The sequence below is a fragment of the Dermacentor variabilis genome, chromosome 8 (genome assembly GCF_050947875.1).
Source record: "Dermacentor variabilis isolate Ectoservices chromosome 8, ASM5094787v1, whole genome shotgun sequence".
Taxonomy (NCBI): Eukaryota; Metazoa; Arthropoda; class Arachnida; order Ixodida; family Ixodidae; genus Dermacentor; species Dermacentor variabilis.
This window is the reverse complement of record NC_134575.1, coordinates 25,411,434-25,438,039: the sequence shown is the minus strand read 5'-3', so window position 1 is coordinate 25,438,039 and position 26,606 is coordinate 25,411,434. Positions and strand designations below refer to the sequence as shown.

The 26,606-nt window shown below is 44.0% G+C and overlaps 2 protein-coding genes across 3 annotated transcripts in view; both read right to left on the bottom strand.

Annotated features, from left to right (window-relative positions):
* The window catches only part of RNaseZ (ribonuclease Z), a 33,790-nt gene extending 26,882 nt beyond the window's left edge, over positions 1-6,908 (bottom strand). Inside the window, exons 1-9 of one of the 2 annotated variants that reach the window (XM_075701482.1) lie at positions 6,496-6,908; positions 6,057-6,107; positions 5,911-5,981; positions 5,668-5,732; positions 4,449-4,503; positions 4,119-4,226; positions 1,574-1,641; positions 875-933; positions 318-378 (exon numbers count right to left, since the gene is read on the bottom strand). In XM_075701482.1, coding sequence (XP_075557597.1) covers positions 318-378; positions 875-933; positions 1,574-1,641; positions 4,119-4,226; positions 4,449-4,503; positions 5,668-5,732; positions 5,911-5,981; positions 6,057-6,107; positions 6,496-6,782 — 825 coding nt within the window. In that variant the 5' untranslated portion in view covers positions 6,783-6,908. Of the gene's footprint in view, positions 1-317; positions 379-874; positions 934-1,573; positions 1,642-4,115; positions 4,227-4,448; positions 4,504-5,667; positions 5,733-5,910; positions 5,982-6,056; positions 6,108-6,495 lie in introns of both variants that reach the window. The other variant, XM_075701481.1, reaches the window with a different exon arrangement.
* A 7,734-nt stretch (positions 6,909-14,642) lies between these two features.
* Smurf (SMAD specific E3 ubiquitin protein ligase) overlaps positions 14,643-26,606 on the bottom strand; it is a 111,721-nt gene continuing 99,757 nt past the window's right edge. Inside the window, exons 13-19 of the mRNA XM_075701475.1 lie at positions 25,881-25,995; positions 22,991-23,169; positions 22,090-22,227; positions 21,726-21,846; positions 21,056-21,257; positions 19,637-19,721; positions 14,643-19,036 (exon numbers count right to left, since the gene is read on the bottom strand). Coding sequence (XP_075557590.1) covers positions 18,937-19,036; positions 19,637-19,721; positions 21,056-21,257; positions 21,726-21,846; positions 22,090-22,227; positions 22,991-23,169; positions 25,881-25,995 — 940 coding nt within the window. The 3' untranslated portion in view covers positions 14,643-18,936. The remainder of the gene's footprint in view (positions 19,037-19,636; positions 19,722-21,055; positions 21,258-21,725; positions 21,847-22,089; positions 22,228-22,990; positions 23,170-25,880; positions 25,996-26,606) is intronic.

The following is a 26,606-nucleotide window of genomic DNA, read 5'->3' as shown; positions in this document are numbered from 1 at the left end:
TGAATAAGAGCAGCCCTTACGCGAGCGTATATCGTAGTTTTCAGACGCACATTTAATTTTTCTTCTTTTTTGGCAGCTACCATGCCATCTCAAAGCACTTTCTCTTTCCGGTAAATTGCCCTATATTACCAACGTGTTCGAAATGCAATGCAGCTCTCAATGCATATTGGTTAATCAAAATATTCACTCAATGCTTTGCAACATACATGCAATAAAAAATTATTTTCTTCTTTATGCACATGCAATCGATAAACTGGCTTAATCCAGAGTGCAAGAGACAGCAACACCTGTGCAAATCTTGTTAAGAAACAACTTACAACTGTGCCATTGGGAAGCGTCACATCTCGACCTGACTTCAGTTCTCCCAGTAGGGGGCCACTGCAGACAGAAAAATGAAAGACAACAACGGCAAACATATGCTCCTATTTTCTGCTTACGGATTGATGAGCATTACCAATTATTTCTAAATTAGTCAAAACTTCTTTACTCTTCTCCTTACTTTGCGTGCACAGCTGGGCGTGTAAACTGGACCAATCCCAGAGAGAGTGTAATCAAAGGTGGAGACTTGGTGGACCGATCCTGGAGATTGCGCAAAGTCACAGCAACCACATGCCTCATAGTACTCACCAATAAAGAAGCTGTCACCTGACCGTAACAATCGGTCGCTGGTAGTTCCAGCCGAATGTTATCTTATTTTGCGGTATTCCCAGCACCTCTTTCAACGCTAGTCCTTTTTCTTTTATTATTATTATTATTAATAATATTAATATAACTGTGTTACTGATTTGCATTTATTTATACATGCATATTCCGCTATGCAGAAGTAGTAGGTAATTTTAGTTCTACGAGGATAGATCTATGATCAGCGACTTACGGTGGAACACCAAAGCTCACACACTTCTCCAAGTTCAACTGGCCTGGTCGGCTGTGTGGCTGGAACAAGAAGCAAGATTAGGAAGTGCATTAACTTTCTTTTCAAGATAGCCAACAAGGATACCATTAACTAAACCTAAGCAAATAACGAATCAGAACAAAAAGGTGGATGTCTAAAACTTTCCACAACAATGATAGTCACTGAATGCCAGAGCAACAGACTCGAGCGGCAAACCATAGAATGGCATTTTTAGATGTTTCCTGCTTATGATAAATACGTAATCCACCGTCTATGAATTTATATTGATTCATTTCATTCCTGCGGTAAACTTCTGGTGGCTGGTCTATCATTGCACAAGCTTTAATCGGTCAAAACTGCCAAGTGGTGCTATAAGGTACAACTTATCACCTCACAAACATTCTTTCAATCACAGTGCGCAGAATAGCTTTACTTAAATTATACAGCAGAGGTGACACCGAATGAGCAATGACGGTACAACAACTCGTGCACTGTACAACTGAGATAACGCAATGCAAAATGGTTATGGACTGCAAAGGCAGTCCTGAAACAAGGAATGTGCTCTTTTTGGTAAGCAAAGCACGATATGTCTGCAGAGTTGCTATGGTTACTATTACTCTGCTCTAATCATTCACAATGGTAGGTTGCAAAATGCCCTGAATTTGCAGCAGGCAAGCTTACCTTACAGATGTAGGCTACCACTGGAGCACTGTCAGGGTCGTCTTGTGAACATTTCCTTTGCCTTTTAGCTGCAATCCAGTGAAAGCCATAAGAACAATTCAAATTATTGCCAAATGACAAAAAAGAAAAAAAATGAAAGAAGGAAGCAGAATGGAAGAGAAAACTGCAGCTTCAGAAGTTATGTTTTTTCCAAGCATAAAAAATGGGCGTAAAGAAATCTTGCCAAATTATAGGGTTTGACATACTGAACCTATACAGAGGGGCTATCAGTGAGAAACTGTATTAGTGGACTATGGATTTACTTTGACCACCTAAGAAACCTAACCTCTACCTGGCCCAAACTTTTATCAACAAAGTGAAAATGTTATATTACATGCATCTGAATCACAAAATTTAGAGAAAACTTAGGAAGAGTTCCTGCTAGAGTTCTCGGCAGTGAATCAAAGGCTTTTTTCTTATGAAATGCCAAAAACTCAACGTGTTGCAAGCAACATGTGACTCTTCGGACATCTTAATTCAATCATAATACTGTGAAATATGGGCACAGATTATATGAAGACCATTTCTGTGCAACCCAAGGCAGGTTGCATGCATTAGGTAGTCAGTTCAGAAAACAGTGCAGAGGACTAAGCTCAGCATGATGCAGTGCGTGGCCAGTTGTGAACGCAAGTTCTTTTTTTCGCAATTTCCAGCCTCGAAACACACCTGGCATTATATTTGGGGTCACGACACGAATATAATGCTTTCTTTTTTTTTTAATATTTTTGGCACTTGGAACTGCAGTGAGCTGCACCATTATAACCACCACCGCCATCACCACTGCGTTCGGAGCCGTGTTTGAACACAAGATCGAACACGATTTTGGTGCAGCCAGCACTTTTGAAGTGCTGCCCATGAATCACCGTGGTCACATGGAGGACGACGCCATTCTCGCCGACAGTTACAAAAACTTCAGCAGTGACGAGTAAATTGTGCATTCTCACGTCCTTTCGCTGTATTTTGCAAGGAAAGTTTGCAGTAACGATGAAAAAAGCACCCTGCGTGCGTCCACGTTTATGCCTCATTTCCCTTTTTTGTGGCATCAGTTTGCGCTACATTCATACCATAGATATTTTTGTTTCTTTTACTGAAAGCCCGGAATTCCCTCCTCGCATTATCTTTGTGATCGCCTCATTACCATGCAAATACAGTATTTATCTGCAGCACAAAGTCCTACTACAGGAGTGTTCTTTCCCTCTGCCCCCATTGGAATGAGACTACCATGGCTAAGGATCGAACCCGCGACCTCCTTCTTGGCAGCCGAATGTCATAGGAACCGAACCACCATGGTGGATGAAAATGTGCACGGTACACCTGTCAGAAATGGCTGCCGCGTTTCTGTTACAAGGTGACCATGGATACAAAACACGGGCAAGCTTCTTGGGGTATGAAAATAAAAAAAAAAAGACATTACATTTCAAATCGGACCTCGCATTGTGTAGTACTCTAATAACACGGCCAAGAGATTGCTGTTGGGCTAGTTGGCACATGATGCTTGCACTGTCTTTGTTCTTAGCAGCCAAGAATTTAGGAAAACAAAAACTACTTGTGCATGTGCTTCTAAGAATGGACACCAGCAGGATGTTAATTCAATATTATACATCAGTTATGGTGAGTTGCTCTTTAAAACTACTGCATGGCACAACCTAAATAAGGTGGAAAAAATGAATAAAGATAAAGGCAGTGCGCATTTAAGTGCATGCCTTCAACCTGCAGATGCAAGGCATGAGCTGCGCGTTGAAGATACTAGGCAAGAGCAAGAATACTGCAGCATGCGAAGTATTAAAAGCATAGTTTATAAAGCAGAAATGCGATGTATGTGTCAGTGACACCTCCATGTCGCTGTACGATTCAGAAACAAGATACCTTGGTGCTTCACTGCTATGAAATTTGTGTGCAATATGCAAGTACATTTGAAATAGCTTGGTGTTTTCCTGATTCGAGTTCCCTATGTGGCATAGTGAATCCCTTGCAAAAATAAAAATAAAAATTAAAGAAATAATAAAATGTAAAGAATACAAAATAGAAGCATTCTGCCCTTATGTAGTTGGAACTATGCATTCAGGATCTGTGTTGTGAGAATAAACTGTTGTCGGTTACGAATACCAAAAGTTGGGCGAGTTGGTATGCATTCATATCTAAGAAAGTTTCAAGCATGAGCGCGGTCGTTTGGTTGGCACTAAACGTACTGTTAGAACATTCACCAACAATTGTTATGCTTTTCTCTTTTACTAAGCTGCGGTGCAACTACAATGGCACAATAATAAATAGTGCAAGAGTAAGGCACAGCAGGAATGACATAATGGTAGTAAGCACATGTCAGGCTACAAGAAGCCTTATTATTGAATAGCACGATGTGACCTTTAAAGCCTTTGAAATTTGTGTGTCTCATTTCTTTCTACAGTGTTAAATAGATTAATTCCCATACCACACGGAAGAACCTTACGTCCAGAAATGGTAATGGTGTAATAACATTTGATGGCAATAAAAATAATGTACTCACCACCATTTTCCTCAGTTTCAGAAGAATCTACAGCTTCATCTGGGAACAAGGGGACATAAACAACCTCCATGCAGTTGTCCGAAAACACCTTGTCTGATGGGTTTCGCTTGGCTTAAAAAAAAGAGGGGGGGGGTTCATCAGCACAAATTTCTTGTCCCAGCTGCCAAGAATTTACGAGTTAAAAATGACTATGGTGAAGAAGCCAGAGAGCAAGCTCTGTCTAGCTAAGAAATGTGCGAATCAAAAGCCACCAAGAACTCGTGAAATGCAAAGAGGTTGCAGAAGAGATAAAATCGCAAGCTCTGATACAAGGACATAACTTTCAGAACATACTTATCGTTATATTCTGCAGCATCATGAATCCCTTGGTCATTTCAAACAACTGCTCCTGCAAGTACAAAAAAAAATTTTAAGTTTCAGAGGGAAACGTACAAAGACATCGCCATGTACTCTTCAAGCAGTGTATGTAGAAAATTGTGCAGCCAATGTAGTGCATCAAAGAGAAAAACACAGACAGATATGAATATAGTACTTAAAATGTGATGCAGACATGTCGAAACACTTCTGACTGGACCTGTGCTTTAAGTTTTAATAATATAATGGATAAGGCATTCGAGAAAACAAGTTGGAAGGCAGACTGGAGATTTCTTCTCGGTGTCAGCATGTCATCGTGTAGCGGGTTCACTTCTTTCATTGCTTTTCAACATGTTTTACATCAGGCATACCTCTTAAGTGGCTGGTTGGGTGCTTTGCAAGAATACTAAAGATTAAATATCTGATGTTCTCGTAACTGACGCCCCTGTCGAGAGTTCTTGCATGGAGCCCACATTGTGTAGAATTGATGAAACTCGCTGAAGAATTGAAGAGTTCCTAATCCATTCCGCAGCTGAATGCTTTTTCATAATTCTGAAGATGCAAGAAATGTGGTGAAACGAAATTTTCAGTGGACAGAATTAAGTGGTACCCGAAGGGGATATAGCTGGAGGCGCAATGCCAGTCTGCTCAGTGGTGCCGAATAATCATGCTTCCCTGCGCTAGTTGGTGCTGGCGCTTTGCCCTGTGTGTCTTTTCTTTGCCTTTTGTGTGCGCGTGCGTGCATGTGTGTGCATGTGTGTGTGTGCTAAATTCATTTTGTAATGTGGAGCAGCAAAGGTAATATACCCGCTGCACTAACCAACGTTACTACACTAGTTAAAAACATTGGTGCCAACTGCCTCTCTACATCCATCTGCCAAGAATTAGGAAGGTAAGTATGTTACACAGTAACCTGAATATTGCCTAAACTGCTTCCCTATAACATATCTATGAAAGAAAGAAAGACAGAAAGAAAGGCTCTTGCCAGCAAGTGGTGCTGACACAACTCAACTCGTACTGTAATGAGTCATTGACTAAGAAAGAACCAAAGTCTGCGCTGCATGCTTCTAAAATGTTTTAAATGAATCTATGAATCACGTATGAATCTGCATTGGAATCTGTGCAGAACAGGTTAGTTCTGTAAAGGCAATTTTTAAGCCACCCGGTGCTATTCAGCGCACAAGCTAATACCCATTACCATGTTTGCTGGGCCATGGATGAAAAATTCCGGTACTCCAATGTCTTGTACAGTCAGAGCCAGCCCTGCAAATGAGAGATACAATGGTCCACATTGCCATCTCTTTTAGGTGGTTCAGATGAACATAATGACCCTGCATATACTCTATTTTCTCTTTTATGAACCAGAAATAAAATGTTATATTTATTTCCATCGGCATTTAAGCATGTCAAGTTACGGGAGGAGGAAGAAGAAGAACCTTACCAGGGAGCCCGCCCAAGTTTTTCCATTTGTTGTGAGTGAAAAAGAGGTGCTCCAGTTTGGACAGCTTCATCCTGCATCAACGACAGTATCTTGTTGAAAACCTTTATGACATGGCATGCAAATGTTCATATCACTGCCACCCTTACTTATGTTCGGTCGCCAGCCTCTGCGTACCTTCTCCACAGTTGAACAGGTATCTGTAGCAAGAAAAGTTCGCGAGTTTCGCTTTAATCAGAAGTGGCCTTTACTGGTATTAGCACGCACTGCAGCTTGTACAAACATTAATGAATTTGCGCCGACCCTGGACTACTGAGTATTGACAGAAATGCATAATTATTCATAACATCTAGGGTGACTACGCTTACAATGAAAAGGGACAGCAAACATTCGACTGCCCTTTCACTCTGACATCGAAACCATTCGGAATCTTCATCGCTTACAAAGTCAGTGAAGCACCCCAAGCGCAAACCAGAGTTAAGTGGTCTTTCTCTCCTCGTAAAGGAAAGCTATGATGAATTTTGCGTATGCTGAGGTGACACAATGTCGTTCTCAGATTTACACGATCAAACGACGTCGACCACCTACCGTCCTTGATCGGTGCTGACGTAGAGAGACTGGGGGTTCGCCGGGCCCCCATTGCCCAGAACCCAGAGCGATATTTCGGACGGCCGAGGCTTGGGCTTATTGGCGTTCCTGGCTTTCGCACTGATGCGCTGGGCCCTCAGCTGTATGGCAGCGGTCGGCACCTTCGGCATGCTCTCTATGATCTTGAGCAGCCGCTCGGTGGCATCCGCGTTCGAATTGCTGTAAGCGCGAACTGCTGCTCGAGGACAGTGGAAAAGCCTTTGCACAAAGGCTAGCGTGGCTGTCATTGGCTTGGGCCACTTGCGGCAAGCGCTTTTGAGGTTTTGCTGGTCTCACATGCCATACATTGAACAGCGCTGCAATGAACTACATGGGCGCGGCCATGTTGTGTTACCTGTAGCGCCCTCTCGCAAAGAAACATATGCCGCCTTTATCGAATTAAAGTAGCTTTTGTCACCCAAACTCGTGCGATCTCCGTGGAAGTAAGTCTACTGAATCAAGCTTTCCCAGCGCGATCAAGACACGGCAGGTTGGCAGTGTTCGGAGTATAACGTACTTAAAAACGGCGTCAACGACACCTAGCAGCGCTCGACCTGCATAGTGACTCGAGCGAACTCGGAAACTTCTTGCGTCTCACCATGGTCATAGAGTTTCCTACAAAAATTGCTATGGTCTCACAAAGCACTTTTGAGCGAGTTTGGGTCCATACGGGTTGAACGTTCTTTATTCTATGGTTGAACCATGGAGGGTTGAACCTGGTTGAACTCACTACACAGATAAAGCGCATCTAGACCTCATTCTTAAGAACGTTTACACGGGAGTTTTAGCCCAGTCGTAATCGAATTTCTATCATATTTCTATTTGCACAAGCTGCAGAAGTTTCCCGACTGCTCGGTCGCGATCGAAAGTGCCGCGTGTGACCGGGGCACGGAGCAAGAAACGTTTAGGAGTGGAAACTCCGCTGTTTGCGGCGACCAGAAAAAGTCACATGCCCGCGGAGCCGTTATTGTGCTGGCGGCCTGGAAAGAAATCACCGCCGTTGAAAGCGCGCTGGAGCCGCCTGCCCGGTCACTGCATATTTTTTTTTTTCGCTGCGGCTTCTACGACGCGCCGCATGGCGCCGCCACTGTATATGGCCCCGTCGGCGCATACAACAATTGTGACCTTATATCTGGTCGCTCGCGGTCGCTCGCGCTGACGGGAGTTTCACCTCCTAAATGTCTTACTCCGTGGACCGGGGTATAAAAAATTGGCTGAAGGCTTAGCTTGGTTAAGCCTGGAAGATTGCGAAAGCAATACCCTTGGCTGCGCCTTGGTTCGGCTGATAGTGTGGACATGGTTGCCCTTTGTTAAACTTATGGCTACACATCATCCGACATAGCGCAAGGCAGTGCGCCGACCACTGCGAGGAGCCGAGCTGTAGCCCCGTTTATCCTCCTAGCGTGACGTCACACCAGCGAGCGCCCTCTCTCGGTAGCGCCGCAGCAGCGGCGCGCAAGGCTTCGCCTCCACCATCGATGCCGCGAGCTGATGCCCCGTCTCTCGGTCTGGCGTGACGTCACATGGTCACATGACGCGCAGCTGTGTAAGAAGGCGCCACGACCACCGATGGGCCGAAAGTGCGAGCAGTATATATTGCTTTCGCAATAAAATGTGCTTGCCCGCTCAAGCTTTGTTAGCCTTTAAAAGGTTCTAATGCAGATCGCCTGATTGAGGTCAGTAAGCGAAAGTATATCCGTGTGACTGGGGTATTCGTCACACCACAACTGTTGCATTGGCATTTTCGAGCGTGCTTAGGACTGGTGATTGAGCTTGAAACACACTGCAGGCTACTTCACTGGACACAACACAGAATGATATTTCTTGTTAGAATATAATAGCATATATTTGCTGAAATTTGGGCGAGTTTGTGAGAGTGCACACTTGAGTTGAAGCGGAAAAAGAAGAGTATGGAGGAAAGGAACACCAGACAGGACGAGCGCTCGTCCTGTCTGGTGTTCCTTGCCTCTGTCCTCGTGCTTTCTTTTTTTTTTTTTTCTAAGCAAAGCTTTCTTTGGTCTCTTCTTTCGATTTTCCCACTTCCCAGACGAGGGGGGGGTGGGGGGGTGGCTCACAGTGTGTGCATACATGACAGGAGCGCGTCAGAGAGATCGACACTAGAAACTCATTTTCACCCCACCGTGTGGAATGTGCACAATGCCCTCTGGAGCTCCCTGGCCGCAAATATGTCAAGCACACAAACTATGCAGGGTGTGCTGAAGCAGAGTTGCATTAATTAAAGCGCGCAGGGTCCAAGCGGCACTATGGAATTAAGCAGTCAACCGTCAAATCAACACTTCTGTGCCCACCACATTAGCTTTGCAGCTATAGTGTTACTAGAGGTTGCGGATTTTATCTCAACCGCGGCAGCCGCATTTCGACAGGGGCGAAATAGAAAACGCACGTGCAGTTAGATTTTGGGACGCATTAAAGAACATCATGGTACCAAAATTAATCCGCGGTCCGCCACTACAGCATGCCTCATAATCCGATTGTGGCTTTGGCACATACAGTCCAATAATCCAATTCAAGTTTAATGCTTCTACCACAATGTGATGCGCCATGTGAGGCAATGACTATGCTCAACCCTCTCAGAGGTTCTGAAATATGGTGCACAACGCCTCAAGCAAACACCCCTCCCTATGTGTTGTACTATGCAGACAAACAGCTGTGGTGCCCGTAAGGTAACGCACCTTTCGTGCTAGACTCACCACTTTCGTGCTAGACTAAACGTTGAAGAAATTAGGCTTCAGCTGTCAACATCACCCCTAATTATCATCAATCAAAGCATCCAGCACGGGATGCTTCGCTTACATCGATTCTCACAGTGCGTGGGATCTGCATAATTTTTTTTTTTTTCACTTTAAGTCAAGCATGTATATGACACGCAGCACCGTGTTCTTTATTTTTTTGCTCGTCTTACACATGGGGTTATATATGTTAATTTGCTACACTGTCATTTTCAGGTGCGCCCCCGGCGCTGCAGTGTTCCGTGGCCATGCAGCAATCTTCGTGTCGTGTTGATACATTTGGGTGGAATTCAAAACCTGTGCTGCCTTAAGTGCCTAGAACCGCAATACGTACCTCACATTCAGTTTGCCACTTGCCAGATGGAAACTGTAAGTTTCGAGCAAGGGAGAATACTGTTAAAGGTACTGTTTTCTCACTTTTCCATTGGTGTAGTCACAGTAGCTTAGTAATTCATTAGTAGTCGACATTGATGTTCACGTGCACTTGCTTTGGGGCAGCCTCCATGCTCAAGTTATCGACTTGTAAGCAGTTGCACAGCAGAATATCAAGCGCAGCTATTTCCTTTATTTACTGAGCATCTCGCGAGAATTTTCTCATCATGCTTTTGACAAGCATGACAAGAAAATTCTAGTTTTGAAAATTTCTTTTACACATTGTTGGACTGGAACTCCAGTGTTGATATTTTAATAAACTCAATATGAGGGGTGTGCAAATATTCAAAATTTTGAAATCAAGTCGAATAGATCTTGGCTGCTACGTATAGTTAACTTAGTAGTGTGGTTTGCTGGGCCAGTTGGTGCATGGTGAACGTATAGGGGGTTCCAGCAAGTACGGACGCGAGCACACGTAAGAGGAACGGACAGGACAATGCTGTGCTCGCGTCTATACTTGCTGGAACCCCCTATGCATATAATTCACTATTCATAGTTGTTGAATATTTGTTTCTGATTGAACATAAGGCATAACAACACTTGTTTATTAGAGTCTACAGAGAGAAAGACATTGTCACAATTGTTCTGAATGCTACGTATAGCTGTTGCAAAGGATCGAGCCACTGTTGTTTGTGTACACAAAGGCAACAGTTGCGGAGCAAACATGTGGAGTAGCTGACCTTTGGTCAATGCGTGTATTGCCTGTCATTCAGTAAGGATGCCTTACCTTTAGGCAGCTTACCGATTTGTGTTACCGATTCAGGCACTGCAATTTATTATTTGGACAATCGCCTTATTCTCTGCCAGAAGGGACTGACTGTTGCGCTATAGTTGGATACAACTCCAAGTCTGCAGTGAAGCCCCGCCCACGCCCTCATAACCGCCAGCCACTGTTCCTCCACGAGGCTGAAAATAGTTTGAACTTCAAACTTTCCCTGTTACCTAACTAAGGCGGTAACAAAAAAAAATTAAATTATAAGCGCATAATTTTGTACTTTTTCACTCGCCTGTTATAGTGGAATGGTGAAAGTCGATTTCTTTATTGAACTGAAATAAAATGCTGCAACTATTTATTGCCAAGTTTCACTTCAATTGGCAGTGAAGTTTCATGAGTAAAACAGGTTCAGCAGTGAAATGAACTGTGTCGCCGACTTCTGAAGAGTGAAATGCTCGGACTCCGTACACTTTGTCTGTGTCTCTTGTAAACCTCATCGCTTCCACCAATGAAAAGACTTCAACAACAGCGGATGCTCCGGAGGCATCAAGTACGACGCCATTTTGAAATTGTCGCACGACGATGATTTCGTTTGCTTCTGCGATTGGCTGGCGGAGTAACAATCCCGCGCGGTCCGTGTGCCTTGGTTGCCAACTGCTGTTTCTTTTAGTTGGTTTTTCACCCTGCACCAACACAAAACAAACAAGCAGGACACAGTAGCACTGGCCCTTGTCTGTTTTGGGTTTCCGTCTGTCCCTGCATTTTTTTTTGCTAACAAACACGCGGTATAGTATACTTCCATCCCATAAAGATAACGTGCAGTATTGCAATATTGCATTTTGCTCGTGCAATAAACATGGCATTTTACGCACGCTTCTGGTGGTGTGTTGCCCTTGTGTGTAACTCTCATTGTGATGCTATGTTCAAGATACAATCAAATTTCAGTTGTTTCTCATCTATAACCTCCTCGATTGACTGGATGTAATCCTGAACGAATCATAGGTATCATCCTCATATACGTTCTTATTTTTTAACCAAGTTCAACCTAACACAACCTTTATATTTCACTTTGTTTAGAAAAAAAAAGAAAATTATTGTTCGATTCAATATACGAAGATTGTTTCTCTTGAATATTCAACTTCATTCTATTAGAAAATTTTGCTATTCAAACAGCCCAAAATTAAAATGTGTAGCTTTGCTTTGTGCGTTAGCATCACATGCGACCATTCATTGATCAATTAAATGATTAAGGGAAATCCAAAAGCACTTTAAACTGAACAACTTGGACAGCAAAAGGATGCTGCCTGGGTGGTTTTTTTTTTCCTTATGTCTGTTTCATAAACAACATTAATTTGACCAAATTTCAAACTTTATTGCCTTCTAAACAAACATTACAAGTGTGTAAGCAGCATTTTGTACAAGACTTCAAAGCAACGTTTTACCTATTGGCTTTAGTGGCAGCCACAAGACATTATCCCACCTTTGCTAAAAAAATTTGCCTCAAGCTTAGAACTCGCCAATAATTTTACCTTCTTGCAAGCTTTGAAAATTGCGAGCAAACTGCATGAAATAGCTACAACAAAATCACATGCAGCAAATGTGTTCATTTGCATTTTAACATTGACAATCATAATGGCAACTTTTAGCCTGTCTTATACATGCTGCAGTTTGTAGAATACCTGCTGAACACTGTAACCATGGACAGAAGCAGTGCTTATAGCCTCTCCTGGTGGTTTGTTTCACTACAGCATCAGAAATACTTTTTTGTTCTATGCTGTTCTTGTCGCAATAAAATAAAATAACCACTAAAATGAATAAGTGCTTGTTTTTTTTTTCCTGTTTTTCATTTTTTCTTTCTTGAGCTTGCTTGTATGCATCACAATGTACCCTTGGTTTCATTTTTTAAATAATTTACCTGTAACAGTTCAACTGAGCATATTTGCCTTGCCTGTGATTGTTGTCCCCACCCCTGTGTAGTGCCCACACAGGCTGCCCCCCCCCCCCCCCCCCCAGAGGATATCTCAATAAAAATCGATGTTTTTTTGCCTAAACCTTTACTGGTTTAACAATCTTCCGACATCAATGACACCACATGACGACGTCGGCATCGTTACTACTCATGTCAACCTCTCTTGTATAGGTGGTGCCCCAGACATGGCGACTGCGACACGTTTCTGGTTCCTGCAATCGCTTCTGGTGCTTGCAGTAGACAAAAACATGGACTTTGAGATTGGCTTCCATTGCCCCGAGAGATCCGTTGCCGGGGGTGTGATTTGGACACCACCTACTCCGGCATTTTGTAAATGGTAATACGTGCGGGCAAGCTAAACCTCTGTATAATGGCACGCACAACACAAGTTATTCTTTATGGTACAACTTTATTTTGCATGGTGTCCGCACATCCTTCTTGCCGTACACATCGTAGGAAACAATGGAAGTATTTCAAGGAATCATAGCCTAAAGTTGTCAGGACTCTCGGGCGAAGAGGACATCGAGGCGCAAACCCAGGTCAATATAGGTAGACAGGTTTTATACATGAAAAGCAATGTGCTGACACAAACAACTGACACACTGTGTGGAAGAGCGTGCTAAAAATGTGCCTTTAAAGCACTCAACACTAACATTCGCGCCACATAAAACTCGTCTCGGCTCCTAAACACAAAAGAGTCACAAGGCACAAGCCATGGTGCAACTGCAGTGGTGTAACGTCACGGGCTTTCCAAAGCTGCAACTCATCTACTTTTGTTTTTAGTGGCAGTGAAAGATCACGCACTGTTTCGGATTCCTTGCTTTACTTACAGACGGAACGGGAAAGTGCTCTTATACAAAAGTTCTTACTTTTTCGTAACCACTACACAAAAAAAGCTGCAAGGTATCGGCACTGTTCATGTCTAGGGGTTGTGCTGATAAGAGGCGCATACTGTGTGTTCAGTCGGAAAGAGAGGCCTGCGTAAATTGCTCTGCTGTCTCAACCGCTGGTTCCTTTGCCATCATATTTTGAACAGCGTTGGCATTCAGCGGTAGATTTTGTTTACTACTATGCTTGGAACGGAATACTCGTCTGGTTCAACCAGAACAAACCAGAAATTTGCGTCATCTGAGTCATCTCGGTGAATGGGACAGTAGCGCCATCTATCTTAGGAAAGTCGAAACACCCGCCATGGAGATGGAACATGATGTTGGCAACTCTCCTGGCAATAGAAAGTGGTGCTGTTTCTTCTACAAAGGAGAACCCAAATATTTTTGTCCACCATTCCTTCAGCAGACTCTGCATGCGAGCCTGGCATAGAACATAACTTGCGCCACAAAATGCCACCTCCATGCAAAATGCGAGTGCAGACCGGTTTAGCGCGGAGCACTATCTAAACAGGGCTGCCCTGTCGACGCAACATTCCGTATGACCAGAACACAGGGAAGCAGAACGGTGTCCACACACAAAGGCACAAACCCAAACCAAGCGTGACTATCATCAATTGAGTAGAGAAATCAAGCACACAACTAGCTTACTGACACAAAACTTGAAGGATGGTTGCATATGGACCACACAGACGATGAAAGCAAGCGCCCAATGCTGCGCGGTACTTTCAACTACATTGGCATTTTGACACTTTGAGGGCAGAAGTGCCACAAAACAGTACTTCAACAAGGTTTCCTCTCTAGCTTTGTACAGAATCTAAAAGCCATACAGACAACTCTATAAACACATTCATACATGTGCTCTGTGCTTTTGTGCAACGTCAGCAGACAGGCAGCAGAGCATCGAGGCTTTTTAACTCGAAATTTCGAATAAAAGGGGTGGGGGAGGGGGGGGGAAAGGTCACGTGAAGCACTCCAACAATGGGCTATACATACTTTCGATCAGAAGCTTCTCACAGCTTCAAGAATGCCGGAAGCTATAACAACTCATTTGTGCCCCTCTCAAACATGGCGGGGTTGCAAGACAGTAGTGCATCAAAAAGACTTGTACAGGCGTGTGCAAGATGCACGGGAGATACTATGTGGTAGCCGGCTGCGCAAACTACTACGTCAGTTATTCTATAAGTACACCGAGCAGCCTGGGCCATCTAATGGCAGTGTCAGAAGATATGGAAAAGATTCTATGCAAAAAGAAAAATGGGGGCGTCGGTCGTCAAACACTGTTGTTCCACCACGACAACCTAGAATATACGTTCCCCGATGTCCGCGCCTTGTGTCGCGGACGTCGGGAAAAGAACTCGGCAATGGACTCCACCACAAGCTGTGGGCGCAACATTGCAAGCCACAGGTTTGAAGCACAATTGGAGTGTCTCACACAGCTTGCAATGTGCCCAACGCTTCTTTATTCGTTCCTTTCTTTTTTTTTTTTTTAACTTGGCAGGGTGCAAACTTCCTGCCATTGGTTTGCTTGGAATGTGAAATGACTTCGCGCTCTGGCGACGAAACTGTCAACGGAGGAGCATCAATGACGGGAGACAAAGCACTCTCGTTATGGTTCTAGCATGAAAGCAAAACACGCAGCCATGGTAGCTTCTATAAGACCTTGCATCATCAGGTGGCGCTAAGTGCGGGAAGTCTTTGTGGGCGTGAAACTTTGACAGCAAAGCTCAATCTTATGTTGAAAACAAAAATGTTAGTCAAGAATAGTGTCTAACCATTCAAAGCCTTCAAACATTTGCTGGTCTAAACCCTTGCTTCAGAATGAATAAGTATTGTTAGGTCAAGCCTCCAAGCCTTTAAATTTTAGCCTCCGCAATGTCAATGATTAAATAACGGTAACCCTCCAGCACATTTAGTCATTAAGGACCTTTTAAGGACAGTTTAGTAAGGACAATTTAGAGACTAGTGTGCTCATGAAATTTCATTATCTTTAATTTTCCACTGTGCAAAGTCAGTTACAATTCTTTTCTTAACCAGGCCTAATCCTAAAATGTTAAAACGCAACCAAAATTTAAAAAAATATTAAGTGGCTTTGAATCACGTTGATAATGCAGCCCACCAACCATATTGCTCGTATTCCTATGAGTTAACTAAAATTTAGAATGATTGATGTTTCAATCATTGCAAGTCTACTGTACATGACTGCTCAAGATGAACAAGAGATGAAGGAACACACACACGAATGGAGCAATACTTCCTCTGAAGAATCCATTCAGGTGCATCCAATGGTACTATATTCAGTCTTGTCAGCTCCGTGCAGTGAAGACTAAGGGTTGTGTTAGCCAATCAGCAATGAATACCAGCTGCTTGTAGTAGAGTGCTCGCCTGCTGTGTGCTAATAAACCTTCTGTGACGGGTCCATTCAGTTGGTGTCGCACAGAGGTCAACTAGAGGTGAATGATAAAGGAGTGAGCCCTTCTTCTGGTTCTCTGTTCCGATTGGCTGACACAACCTGTAGCTGTTGCTTCATCGCACGGAGCTGGCTAGACTGAATGTAAGTTCATGGGCACCATGTGAGATCTTTGATAGGTGGTCGTTTGCTATGAGACAAACTTGCGGTTGAGTGCACACACACACACACAGCTCAAGAGAAGGTCTGTGACTGTCACATGGGAGTCACTGGTGCAAATGTGACTGCCACACCGGAGTTGTGCGACAACCACATGGGAGTAATATGTGCCAACATGTGACGGTCACGCAGGAGTCATATGCAAGTACGCGAACTTCAGTGACCATCACATCACATTCATGTGTGCAAACATGTAACTGTCACGTGGGAGTCACGTGCAAACACGTGACTGTCACATGGGAGTCATCTGCAAACATGTGATTGTCTCGTGGGACTCGTGGAGACATGCGACTCTCAGTGACCGTCACATGGCAGCCATATGTGCAAACACGTAAATGCCACATGGGAGTCACGTGCAAATGTGGCTGTCACATGGGAGTCATATATGCAGACATGTGACAGTCCCGCATGGGAACATGACCGTCACATGGAGGTCACGTGTGAGAACGTGCCAGTTTGCTACACGATTGAATGTAAAATGGCTGAGTAAGAAGCAGTGGATAAATCATCATGCCATCTGTCCGTGAACGAAATAAAAAAAATGGTTAAATGGGGGCGGAGGCACATCGGACTAGTTGCTGCAGCTGGTTGCCAAAAAAACAGACAGACAAGTGGTGCAGTTCAACGTCTGCTTTGCCCAACCATACAGGGTGGTACCAAAGCAACAGAAAAATAAGTAATAATAATAATCATCATCATCATCATAATGCACTATAGTAAAAAATAAGAAATAAACACACAGTGGGTAAAAAAATGGTAAAATAAAGCACGCAGTTGAGGAAAAAAAATATACAGAGTATCCTGCATAACTTCAGCCAAACTTTAAGAATATGCAAATGTCGTGTAGCTGGACAGAACCAAGATAATGTTTGTCGTTGCAGGGAGACATTGCAATATTTTTTTGCATTCTGCCTATTTACATAATTATTATTAATTAATAAATAAACTCCTCAAATATTATAATTAGATGAAAAGTGTCAATGAGAAAATTGTATAGCAACATGACAAACTCCCGGTACAGCTTTCTGTATACATGTTACAGAAGTGTTTTTCAGAGCGTGAAAGAAGCCCACAAATACACGCAAAACTGTCATGCGAGTGGCCGCTTGAGGCACTTAGTGTGTATTCACTGGCTTCTTTCATGCTTAGAAAAACACTTTTATGTAGCACGTATTCAACAGAAAGCTGTATCAGAAGTTTCCATGTTGCTCTATCGTTTTGTCCTTGACACTTTTAATCCAATTAAAATATTTGAAAAGTTGATTAATTATTAAGAATAATTACGTCACTAGCGGAATGCAAAAATAATCTCAGCATCTCCCCATGACGGCAAGCAGCATTACCTTGGTTCTGTCCAGCTACGTGGCATTTGCATATTTTAAAAGTTTGGCTAAAGTTATGTGGAACACCCCGTATAGAAGCCGTCCATTAAATAAGGTGCCAAGTTACAAAGCATGACCACACACCTTTCGTCAAACAAGCACACACAGAAAAATAATTATAAGCAAGAAAAGTTACACAAGCACACTTTTCACAGCATACAACAAACAAAGTTAAACAAAATATAGTAATCGCTTTCTTGTGTCTGCATTTGTTGGTAAGTGCTTAAAAGCAGTCTCGTCGTTTTCAGGGCTATCACAGCAAATGTTTGTTTCTTTCGGTTACCAATGTGCACTGTGATAACTACTGCAACTAAAAAAAAATTAGATCCCCATGTGGTTCATCAAGACTACAATGACTACTCATGGCTGCATGCAACTCACTCAGAGCACTTTCAACTTTTCCGCCATGCCCCAACCAGTAAAACATTCAGATTGTTGGGGGGTCAAAAAGCAGTTCCTATTTACGATGAGATTATCTAAACAAGCATTCCCACAGCACTCTAAAGAAATTGATTGGCGAGACATAGTTTCTCATCACATGCTGCTTAAAAAAAAAAACAAGAAAGAACGATATATATATATATTACATACAATTTTTTTTTTCAATGAAAGGCAACAGTGACTGAAGCTTCCAGCAGCAAAGCACAACAAAATACTTGCAAGAAATAGAAGTAAGGCAATGAGTAAACAATACCAGTTGCTTCGTAACTAGATGGTACGTCCAGGGTAAAAAAAAAATAAGCGCAGCAAAATATGTGACAAAGTGTTTCGTCGAGAGAGGAGTTGTGACTATGTACAGAAATGAGATAGTATCTTCTAGGAGCACCATGCTCAGCGTCAACTTGGAACAACAATCCAAAAAACGACGAGGATGCCGAAAACCTCAACAAGGGTCAAGTTCTTGCATAGAGCGGGGGGCGAAGCTCGGAAATGAGCAACTGCGATGATCCTCCGCGGAACACTTTCTGCTGCAAAGCGAGGCACCAGTGCGAACAGAAGACTTTGTACAATGCAAAATTTGAACGAAGAACGCAACACTGGCAGGCCAACGGTTGAAAGAAAAAAAGAAATAAGAACGAGCACGAGGAAAACTGTACTCGTTGTTCTGTCATTGTAATGGCAGTGGCAGTATGAAAAATAGAAAAGGAAGAAAACATTGGGAAGAGACAACTGCGTTTTGTTGCGTCATTCGGCATCAGCTAATCTAGCTTCTTATCACACGTGATAATCCTCTCTCTCTCTCTCGTGTGAGTATATGTATATATGTGTTCGTTCAATTGCCACGACAACATGAGCAGCCCGAAAGCTATGCAAGATTTAAAAAAAAAAGACAAACAAAGACCCGTACAGTTGCTCAGCTAAACTTTCACACACATAAACACACACACACACCAGTAAGCGATCGCCAGTGGTTTCACGGCACATCCGAACATGCTGGGATGCGTCAGCCGAGACAGTAGCTGCTTCGTGTTGCTGGGCCTCTTCCGACCGCGAGGCGGTGCAACACAACTCTTGAGAATGCACGACGCACTGAACTGCGGGGTGATGTGACGCACTGTCAGAAGTGCCACCGTTCACTGTGCCGTCATTGACGACTTGGGTGATGACGCAGCGTATTTGAAAGCTATAAAACGAAAGTCACTCCACAGCGAACCCACAAGTCTCCTCAATGGCCTGGGTCAATTTTTCGCTGAGCTTTTCTTGCGTTTCGTACGGAGGCAAATCGATCCGGTTGAAGCTGCACAGAGAAGAAGGTAAAAAGATTAGTGAGGCAGTGAGGCTTATGGTATCCTTGAAGAAGAAAAATGTACAATCATTGCATTTTACTCATACTAACACTGCAGGATGGAAATTTGGATAACAATGAAGCTGGAGAAGCTGGAGGACTGCAAAACGAGCAAGGGAACAAAAAATAATGGGCCTAGCATCAAGGGACAGAAAAACAGGGCTATATATTAGATAGTAAATAAGTGCAGCTCATATTTTGGTTGTGGTAGGGAGGGAAAATTGGACCTCGGCAGGTCCGGTACATAACGGTCAGTGTAGGTACTGTATTCAGCTGAATCTAAAGCGCACCTTTTTTTTTTTCCCGACAAAGTGAGTCTGAAAATTTCCCGCATGTTACAATAAGGTGCAGCAGATGAAACAACTGGCAACATTACCGCAAAAGTGCACGATTCCCTAATGTAGCTGCACAGGCAAAAAAAGCAAGTCATCCATTACAGGCAAGACAAGCGCCTTCCAGCAGCAGCAAAAAATAGGCAAAGAATAAGGTGCTGGAAAGAGTGAGTGAGCAAGTGAGAGGGAGACAGAGTGAAAAAGAGAAGACACTACTCACCATGTGTGTGCCTTTGGCAAGTTGTCCGTGTTGGCATCGATCATGTGTATCGTGAACAACCTGGGGCCTGCCGCTCCAGTGGAACCTGCGGCAAACAGTGCAAATGCAATTTCAATTTTTTTCTTTCAGCCACCAACTTCCATGGTTCTTTTTCAAATGTAACCACTAGAAATCACTTGGCACTCAGAACTGACTTGGAGAAACGGGGACGCGACTGATGTCGCCTGGTGGACGCAAATGCAGAGGACAAAATGTACCAGATAGTGACACTTCACCGGAACAGAGAGCAGTATTGCCGTTATATTGGCAAAAACTCTGTGTCACCATGACTGACTGCAGTTCATTTAGCCGAAAGCCACTTTAGTGGCTTAGTGCTAGGCGGTAAATCACGGCGCCACTAAGAATCGATGACAGTGATGACTGGGTGCCACAAAAAGCCCTTCAATGTGGTTATTAATATTAGGAAAGAAATCACTAGCCCCGCCTTTTTAATTGTGAAAAACACATATGGTGTTCACAAATACTGCTCGGTCAACAACACCCATTATAAACCTGGGCAATTTTTTTTCGTTCGCAGCAATGCATAAGGCAAGATAGTGGTGGCCGCTGGAATCGAGCATTAAAAATGCTAGATTGCTCCTTGTGTTGATTCAAGCACACGAAGTTCGAAGACAGCTTTTTTTTTCCATCTTTAATGGCGAAGCCAATGGAAGTGACATTCACGGGAGGATCGTAATGCGAGCTTATGCGTAACACAAACTGCACCAACTCTGTGACAGGCCCACACAACATCGAGCCATGCATTTCACAGCTGCAGCTGTGGGTGGCAGTTTTACATTGTTGAGTTTAGGGGACGTTTAGTGTCCACACCATACCATTATTTTGTGTGTGCGCAAAGCCTGTGTTTCATTGTTTTGCATTTCTCTTCAGCAACAGGTGTTGTTGGGGTTGCACACTTCAAAGGGGCTGCGTGAAGTGAGTTCACTGAGCGCACTAGCTGTTGAGCGCACTAGCCGTTGAGCGCACTAGCCGTTGAGCGCACTAGCCGTTGAGTGCACTAGCCGTTGAACTCACTAGCTGTTAAATGCACTAGCCGTTGAGCGCACTAGCTGCTGAGTGCACTAGCCGTTGAACTCACTAGCTGTTGAGCGCACTAGCCGTTGAGCGCACTCTGCAATAAGTGTCACTACACTTTCTTGTGCGAAAACCTCAGAATTTGACTGACGCCAAGCAACGCTCGCTCAAAGTGACACTAAATCCCTTCGTGTAATGCGACGTGACCAACTCCTGCAGGCATGATAGACCATCGCGTGAAGTTCGCTTCCTTCAGTGACCAAATCACCCTATCTTATCTGTGATGGCAGCGTGTGATTAGATGACAAGGCGCGAAGCAACTACTGCTGGCGTCAGCACCCTCACCCTGGAGAGCCTTGAAGCCTTGGAGGGGAACCCGCGAGCTGCCCGTCACGAACTGGAGGAGCCGGGCTCGCCGCTCCTCGCTGTACGACTCGACGGTTCGCCAGAACCACTTGACCACGTTGCTGTCGGCCGTGCAATGCTTGAGCCGCGTGTTGGCCTTCCAGTCCTCCAGGTCGATCTTGCCCAGCCCGCCAATCACCAGCTGCGCAAGCGACGTGGCAGCAACCACAATGAAAGCCATGTCGTGCACCAGATGAGTGAAGTATAGTAGGGCAAGGAGGAAATATGAGATAGACGGACTTCTGGCAATCTGACTCAGCTGAATTGTAGCAGCCATGATTGGGAGGCAAACCCGCAAACTTGCGCTTAGCAGCAGAGCGCCCCAGCGACCGAGTGGCAGCAGCAGGCAGCATTGGGTAACAGTAATGCCCACAAAAATGGCAACAATTTTCACTTCCGAGTCAAAGCTGCACCCTAAAAAGTGTGCTGTTCTCAGCAGCGTAATGAAGTTACTCCCTTATAGTCATAAAAATTTGAAAAAACCTGCATTACACATTCAAATTCCCTCTTCTACCAGTCATCCCAAAAGTCTCAATCTTGTTAGGTCAAAAGCTGAGCTCGAGATCGCTGTCCAATCTATCTCGCTTAGGAGAGAGTGGAAAATCCTCACCTCTAGTTCTTTCTCGTCGAAGGACTTCAACAGGTTCGGATGAATGAGTTCACTGAAGCCCTTCTGTAGAGCCAGGAACTGCTGCTCAATTCCTCGCATGAACCGGTAGTTGACGAACAACCTGCACACGGAAATAAGTTTGTGCCGCGACGTCACAAGGGACGTTTCCACTGTATTTGTCGCATCCTGTGCTTCAACAATGTTGGGAGTACGAGGTCAGCCGTCTCGTGTACAGCAATGGAAATGAGTGGAAAAGTCTAAACTTACGTAAGCCCAAAGTAGGAAGCAAAAAATTAAAAGGAGGACAAAAAGAAGGAAATAGGCAAAGCAAGAAAGGGCACACGTATACAGGGCGAGCATGTACCTGACGTATTCCTTCTTGTTGTCGTCCGTGACGGGCAGGTCCTTGCCATTGGGCTTGAGTTCGTGCACCTGGAGCTGTCCAAATGCATTGTGCTCCACAGAGAAGGTTGTGTCTATGATGTCCCCGATGTCATTGTTCCTGAAAGGGCACAATGCGAAGAGTCAAGCACATGGTGGGCAGTGGCCTTGACAGCAAAAACATTCCAGAACATAGGATAGAAAGAAGAGGGATCACAGAAACAAAATCATTGAAAACGACAAATTAAAAGTGTGGAGCGCACTTCAAAGGTGCGCTTTGTGCTAAAGAACCCAAAAGCAGCTTCGCTTTTGTGCATACGTGTTGCTTATGCTGTTCCTTGGCCACAGTTCTATTTCCTTCAGCATCGATGCCATTTATTTTTGTCATGGTCCAGTATTGACATGTTTATTTTTGTCCATACGTAAACGACCACACTTCTGTCAATGTAAGCCCCAGTGAATATAACCTTACATAATGAGAGCGTTTTCTTTCAGATTTTGGTGCAGCAAACTTGCTTCTCATATTATTTGGGGTACTAAACATTGTAGGGGCTGAAGAGTTGTGTGTCTTTTTTTTCCCCCACATGACTGAAATGTTGCGTTTTTTGGTGGCTTTATTAGAAACAAAAATCAGCTTGTTTATTATTTTGCTGTTGCAAAAATATCTTTAATACTACATTAGGATTTGTATCCTATGCTGGGTTTTACAGTACTTCAGCCAGAATTACAGAGCCGCTATCGTACAGCATAATGTGGGCACCACGGAGTTGGACAATGCCATGCTGAAAGCATGTTCAAGACAGCACTCCGTGCATATTCAACTTAACTCTCTCAGAACTGCCCCACGTACAACCAAACAAACATGTTCTGGCTTGGCGACTCACAGCATCCAGGTCAGGCTTCGGTGCAGGTCCGGGTCGACGACCTCGATGTCGTCCAGGTGGATGGGCTTCCCCAAGAGCATCTTGTAGAAAGGCAGCGTAAAGCCGCCGTCTATGTAGTGGCCGTGGAACACGGCCAACCCGATGACGCGTCCCACGAAATGGAAGTACGACAGGTGTTCCTGTGCAGCACACAAACAAGGGAAAAAAAATTAAATTTCGAGATATTTAACACTTTCCACCAAGCAATGGAACAAGGCCAGCGGCACTTTACACCAATTTGCACCACACGTGCAAGTCACAACAGTTTGAGCCAGTTGAGGTTCGTAATTTCCGAGAAAATTACCCGAGGATAATCTGGCCCTGTGATCTTTCAGCTGCCCTGGGCACAACGGGCAGTGCGTGGACATGTCTAGTTTTCGTGTTTGTGGCATTATTTATTATGGTTTATCTTCCTAAACTTCAACGCAATCATAATCTTTTAAACACAAACTGCATACAAGCACAATCATTGCAAAATGGTTGCATTTACAACGCAACGCAGTGGAACCTCAATATGACAAACTCGGATGTTACTGCACAAATGCGAAATCTTTTCCACCAACACCAGCGTGTAACAAATGTATGCTTATAATGAACATGGGATATAACGAAGGTATTTTCATGTCAGATGCGACTTTGCTGTAACGATTTTAAACTATTTTGTTGGAAATGGTCACTCTGCAAAGCCACAAAGCCGTTTGAAGCCAGAAGGACAAATTCGAATCCATTGTAAGTACTAAGCACCACTTCTGTGCTGGCTGAACTGCCATGCCTGAAGCTCCCGTGGACACTAGCATCAGAGTGCCCTCTAGTGGTGTTTCTAGGAAGCTATGGAGTTTAGAAACACATATGGTGTTCACAAAAGCTACTCGGTCAACAAAATCCTTTATAAACCTAGGCAATTTTTTTTTTCATTCGCAACAATGCATAAGGCGAGATAGTGGTGGCCACTGGAACGGAGCATTAAAAATGCTAGATTGTTCCTTGTGTTGACTGAAGCACACAAAGTTCGAATACAACTTTTTTTCATTTTTAATGGCAAAGCCAATAGAAGTGACATTCGCAGAAGGATCGTAATGCGAGCTTCACAGGTTGCCTGCAAAAGTTCACAGGTTGCCTGCATGACCTCGATGTCACCGATATGCTTCTGGGATGAGCAATTCACTCCATTAAATAAATGTATCTCAGCAATGTCACAACTCGTAGAGTTTGTTATCCTCATTGCCGCAAGGTGGCCAGCGGAACCCCCGTGCCACGTACATATGTGTGAGGAGTGTTTTTTTTTCATAGCGAGTCAAATTTATCAGAAGTGAGGTGGAGAAAAATGAAAAAATGGCGCAGAAGCCGTTAACTGTCAATGGCAAACACGTTTTTTGTAACAATTTTTTGTGGCTTAAATTGGCTCACTCTGAATACTCGAGTGTCCAAGCTATGCACGTAAAGGTGTAGTTCCAATTAATTGTAATTTTTTTTAGTTTCGGTTTGGGGATTTTGCTCACTTTGAAAAAAAAGGAAAGACACTCCTCATGCTCTAGTTAGAAAATAAACGGCCAGTTCACCTCCAGCACATAGCAGTCATTCTCTCAGTTGCCCCAGTGATACACCTGAGTAGGCCACTCTTGCTAGCTACTGAACACCACAGACGGCCACCCGGACTTCTGCTATTTGCCTTTTGATTTCACGTCAGCTCCTTCACCTTCACATACTTCCAGAGTCAGATAATGCATAGTTCAATATCACGAATCATATCACATACCTCTAATTCATCAGTGAGAGCACTCAACGACCTCCGAGATAGTGTCGATGATGCCGTTACAAATCAAGCATGTCTGAAACATTCCAGAGTTGCAGAAGAGGTGCGATATATTTTACTTCCCGAGGCACTTCCCATTACAAATGATGATCACAATGGATTACCGATCAGATGCATGAATGACGACAATACCTGCCAAATCTACTAAGCCTTTTGCAAGGAGACACGGAACACTCTGAGCCGTCTGTTGCTGATATGCGCAACACTGCAACAGCAGTGTGCAGTCACTGAACCTCTCAAAGTGCACCTGTGATGTTTGCACCTTGAGTGGAACGAGAACAAGAGGAGGTATGTTATTCTAATTGGTCAGAACTAAAGCAGTGAGAACAAACAGGTTCTGAGAACGATGCCGATATGTTCTAGCTAATGGCTTCACTATGAATCAATACACCTCTGATTGGGCTGCATCGTGACAACTGCGATAAGCAAGCGTTAAGGATACGGTATTCTGTTCTTGATAACCAGTTCCTGGCGTCACAGGCTACAGGCTCATCCACACCGGCAACTGGCAGCAGTTGCAAGACCAGTCGCAAATGGTCGCCTTCCTTGAAAAGCGACCATTTTGGGCCAGTCGCTTGCAGCTCCAGTTTTCAGTTGAGCGACCGCAGTCGCAAAACTCCTCAGCCAATCAGATACGCCAATGCTTATTTTATGTGGTGATGCAACTGTGAGCAGATGGCGACCGGCCGGCCGCACTTGCCGGTGTGAGCATCGGTTGCCTTCAGTCACGTTTTGGTCGCCAGTCGCAAATGGTCGCACAACCTCCTCACGTCATCGGTGGGAATGAGCCTTACAACTATGATCTGAGGGCATATGTTCTGTATCTGGGGGCTGCAATAACTCTAGACAGCTCCTGCCAGTTGTAGGCCCTGCTGTATGCCACAGATGACTAACAACAACAACAACAAACACTATGACACAACACTCCGGTTCACAAGTGGCCAGGAGGTCTGAAAGAAACGCAGCAGCCTTGCATGGCCAAAATATACAGAGGTGCACAAGTCAGCACCAAAGTGGCACGGAACTATCGACACGCACCGGATTCACCGAGGAGTCCGGGTTGATCTGGAGCGTGTAGATGTCGTCGCGTGTGTACTGGAACAGGCCATAGTACGGGTTCAGCATCTCGTGCGACAGAAGGTACAGCCACTCCCTGCGTGACAAGTGACGATGCAACGCATAGAAAGATTAGCACAAAGGAAAGCTAAATCACTGGCTAAACATAGGTATGTTTATTATTAAGTGATGAAGTTTAATGTCATGAATCCAGCAGTCGGGCAGCAAGAGATACTGAAGCAGAGGGCTCCTGAATAATTTCTGCCACCAGGGTTTCTATAAAGGACACAAAGGTCAACAGGGCAATATGGTTTAAACTTGTTAAGTATTATTCCAAGACTCTATATTCATTGATTTAAGTGGAAAAGGGTTGATTTTAAACAGCAGCAAGCTGTCATTTCTTCCACATTCGTTTTCTTTTTCTAATATTAATTCTACATTTCAATTAAAAGCACACAGTTAGTTTCCCCTAAGCCTTCCTTAGCTCCGTCTGCTGGCTTCATGTGGCCAAGAAACATGGGATTCTGTAAATCCAGGGAAAGAAGAGGACAAGAGCAGCTCAGGTACGCTAGTGCATCAATAAATACTAAAGAAAAGCAATAACAAGACGTCTATGAATGCTAGAGGGATGCCCCACGATGCCGCGCAGGCTATGGTGCAGCATCCTCGCTTGCTTATTTGAGACTTGTCAGTGCTGTTCTTTCTTTA